Source organism: Lottia gigantea (genome assembly GCF_000327385.1).
Source record: "Lottia gigantea unplaced genomic scaffold LOTGIsca_124, whole genome shotgun sequence".
Taxonomy (NCBI): domain Eukaryota; kingdom Metazoa; phylum Mollusca; class Gastropoda; family Lottiidae; genus Lottia; species Lottia gigantea.
The window spans coordinates 704,240-707,777 of NW_008707309.1; the positions used below are offsets into that span (position 1 = coordinate 704,240).

General features: G+C 32.8%; 1 protein-coding gene across 1 annotated transcript; it reads right to left on the minus strand.

The window, feature by feature from the left end:
- Positions 1–3,085: 3,085 nt before the first annotated feature.
- Positions 3,086–3,280, minus strand: LOTGIDRAFT_138277 (hypothetical protein; the record flags this gene model as incomplete). The annotated part of the gene is made up of 1 exon (XM_009048570.1): positions 3,086–3,280. A coding segment is annotated over one exon (195 nt), but the record flags the coding sequence as incomplete, so codon positions are not given.
- Positions 3,281–3,538: the final 258 nt, after the last annotated feature.

Sequence of the window (3,538 nt, forward strand, 5' to 3'; positions counted from 1 at the left end):
TCCAACAGTATGACGTTTCTGACGGCCACTGAAATGGTCAACGCTAATAGGCAAGCTTTAGCAAGGCGTGAATAAAAACGTTGTTTCAGAAGAGACAATATTGCAGCATTTCGCGAATTCTCTGCACCACTTTTTATGATGTCATTTCCTATCGTTTCGATATCTACCAACAATGCATCGGTATTATTAAACCATTGGGGAAATTTAGACGAACTGTTTACCGATTACATCGTAACCGACACAAGGTAAAAGACGGAAATGGCTGGAGTCGTGTGTAAAACCGATTGGTTAAGCGAAAGCGTGAAAACCTTGTGTCGGTAATACTAAAGGGGGGAGGGGGTGGTACCCTCAACGAGGCAAGATGCCGCTCATCAAATGGCGGGTTTATCTCTTCTCTTTAGTTACGTAATCCCACCAACATTCAACTATGTTTGTAGCTAATTTGAAGGCCTGTTGATATTCTTACACATTCTATATATTTGTATCAGTTTTCATCTAATATTTGGAGTGTATGTTGTAATTATTTCAGTTTTGTTCCAAAAACAATATTTATATAAGTGTCCTTGACACCTTTCAGTCTTGTTTTAAACATTTATTTTCTTGTTCACCTATTTACAAAACAGTTAGGGCTTTGTGGCGTGTTGACTTCTTATTTTATCATAGGATCGGGACGAACTGCACTAGGGGCGTTGACAGGGGACATGAAAAAGAAGTAAAATGTTGAGTTATGAACGTTTCTTGTTGATATTTTCTATAAAAACAAGTTACGGCTTTCCGACAGTGTCGTCATATAATTATCATCAGGGCGAGACGCAAGACGTTGACGGATGTCCTTTCATATTCAAAATAATTAAAGTGGTTGCTATATAAAGTTATTATTAATAGATAGTCATTTAACTATTTAATATAACATGATAATTTTATTTATCCAGATCGAAACTGTACATATCAACATAATTGTTATTCTTATCTGCTTTGAAATCAAGTAATTCTCCATGTTACCCTAGTCGTTTCTTTCTTTCCCTCACTAATCCATTACATGGCCTGTCTTGCAGTAAAAAAATCTTAGACATAAAAAAAATCATTAAAATATTTATTAAATCGATTCATTCATATCACAAATTAGTCGTTATATATAATAGTTGTGTTAAAGTGGCGGAACACAAAATTATCAAAAATATCGTAAATTATACCTGATGATATATTCGAAGTGTGCGAAATTCATTTTGGAAGTGTGCAAAATTCATTTTGGAAGTGTGCAAAATTCATTTTGGAAGTGTGCGAAATTCATTTTGGAAATAAGTGATGATCGGACATCATCATGTGTGCGAAATTCATTTTTTGGAAATAAGTGATGACCGGCCATCATCATGTGTGATATTTTTCTTTCAGCAATAGGACATTAGTGTACACAAACTGACATTTTTTTGTATATTTGCATGTGCATGTTTTAACTTTGATTTTGTATATATGTTTTGTTTTTTTCTTTTGTGTTTTAATTTTTTTTACTCGTTTTGCGATTTGTTTTGCTTGGTTTTCTTCCGTTTTTATTTAATTTTTTCTTTTGTATATTTTTCAAGAAAATCATAATTATGTATTTTCTACTCTGGGAGGGAAACTTATGTAGCGGGGTTTAAGTCTAAATTCAATCTAAATTAATCATTTCGGGTAAACTAAGACTTTGCATAATATTTTAATAGATTAACATTTTATCAGACACCAAGGAAATCATTTCGGGCATAGATTTAATTGGGATAGATTGGCAATGGGTTCACACAATAGGGTTACAACAGATCGACTTCTGTCAACGTAGGGGATTAAAAGTATCAATGGGTTATGTCATGTGAATGTCCACTTGGAACAAAGAAGCTGTAGACACAAAGCATTTTATAGACAATAGGGATTTAGGGGCAAAGCATTTTATAGACAATAGAGAGTTCACTTAAAGGGTTTGAAGAAAGGGTCTGGGTAACAAAGCATTTCTCACTTGAATGACCATTAGGAAACGGGGGTTTGAAAAATCATACACTAGAATAACCAATAGAAAGATAGTGTTTGAAAAACAATGATTTGGATAGAGAATAGAGTAAAGTAATAGGGTCGGGAGTGGAAGAGAGAGTCACTTATTCTTTAGCTTTTGGACAAGACAGTAGCTGTGTAGATTCTAGGTTCTTGGGTAGTCCTTAGATGTTCAGTTAGGCTTTAGATTTAGTGTTAGAAATTTAGTAAGACTTTAATTATTTAGACGTGTACATTGATGAAAATAAAAAGGATTGATCTGACTCCAATACATTGTGTCTTGGGAAGAAGGAAAACCACAGTTTGTCGGTCGGTCTTTAGGCATAACTAGCCTTATAAAAGATAAAACAGAATCAACAATAACTTGTTTAAATAAATTCATGAATTACCTGAGAACACAGTAGATTGCTATACCGACTATAGTAAGTAATATTACAGCTGCTAGAATTACACCCAATGTAATTACGTAGACATTTCCAACATAATTAGATTGATTTGTACATGTATTATCAGTTGGTGCAGGACCTTCTGCGGTTGAATTTACAACAGTTGTTGAAGGGATAGTGGGTGTAGTTGAGTCCATGACAGATTCATCTTAAAGAAGATTAAAAAGAAATACTGCGTGTGAGTCATGGTATATGTCTATAGTTTGTAATAACTTTGCATTGTGAAGATAATACATATGATTTACCTGCACGACGTTTCTTTCGCCTAAAAGCATATAGTCATTTCAAATATGTGTATACAATTGTGCTAAAATCCATATTATTTCAGCTTTTAGTTTGTTCAACAACTGTTTTCAACTATAAAAACTCTTACCAGAATGATAAAAACTCTTACCAGAATAATAAAAACTCTAACCAGAATGATACAAACTCATACCGGAATTCTAAAAACTCTCACCAGAACGATAAAAACTCTCACCAGAATAATAAAAACTCTAACCAGAATGATAAAAACTCTTACCAGAATGATAAAAACTCTAACCAGAATGATAAAAACTCTTACCAGAATGATAAAAACTCTAACCAGAATGATAAAAACTCTTGCCAGAATAATAAGAACTCTAACCAGAATGATAAAAATTCTTACCAGAATGATAAAAACTCTTACCAGAATGATAAAAACTCTTACCAGAATGATAAAAACTCTTACCAGAATGATAAAAACACTTACCAGAATAATAAAAACTCTTACCAGAATGATAAAAACTCTTACCAGAATGATAAAAACTCTCGCCAGAACGATAGAAACTCTTACCAGAATGATAAAAACTCTTGACAGAATGATAAAAACTCTAACCAGAATGATAAAAACTCTTACCAGAATAATAAAAACTCTAACCAGAATGATAAAAACTCTTACCAGAATGATAAAAACTCTTACTAGAATGATAAAAACTCCCACCAGAATGATAAAAACTCTAACCAGAATGATAAAAACTCTAACCAGAATGATAAAAACTCTAACCAGAATGATAAAAACTCTTACCAGAATGATAAAAACACTACCAGAATGT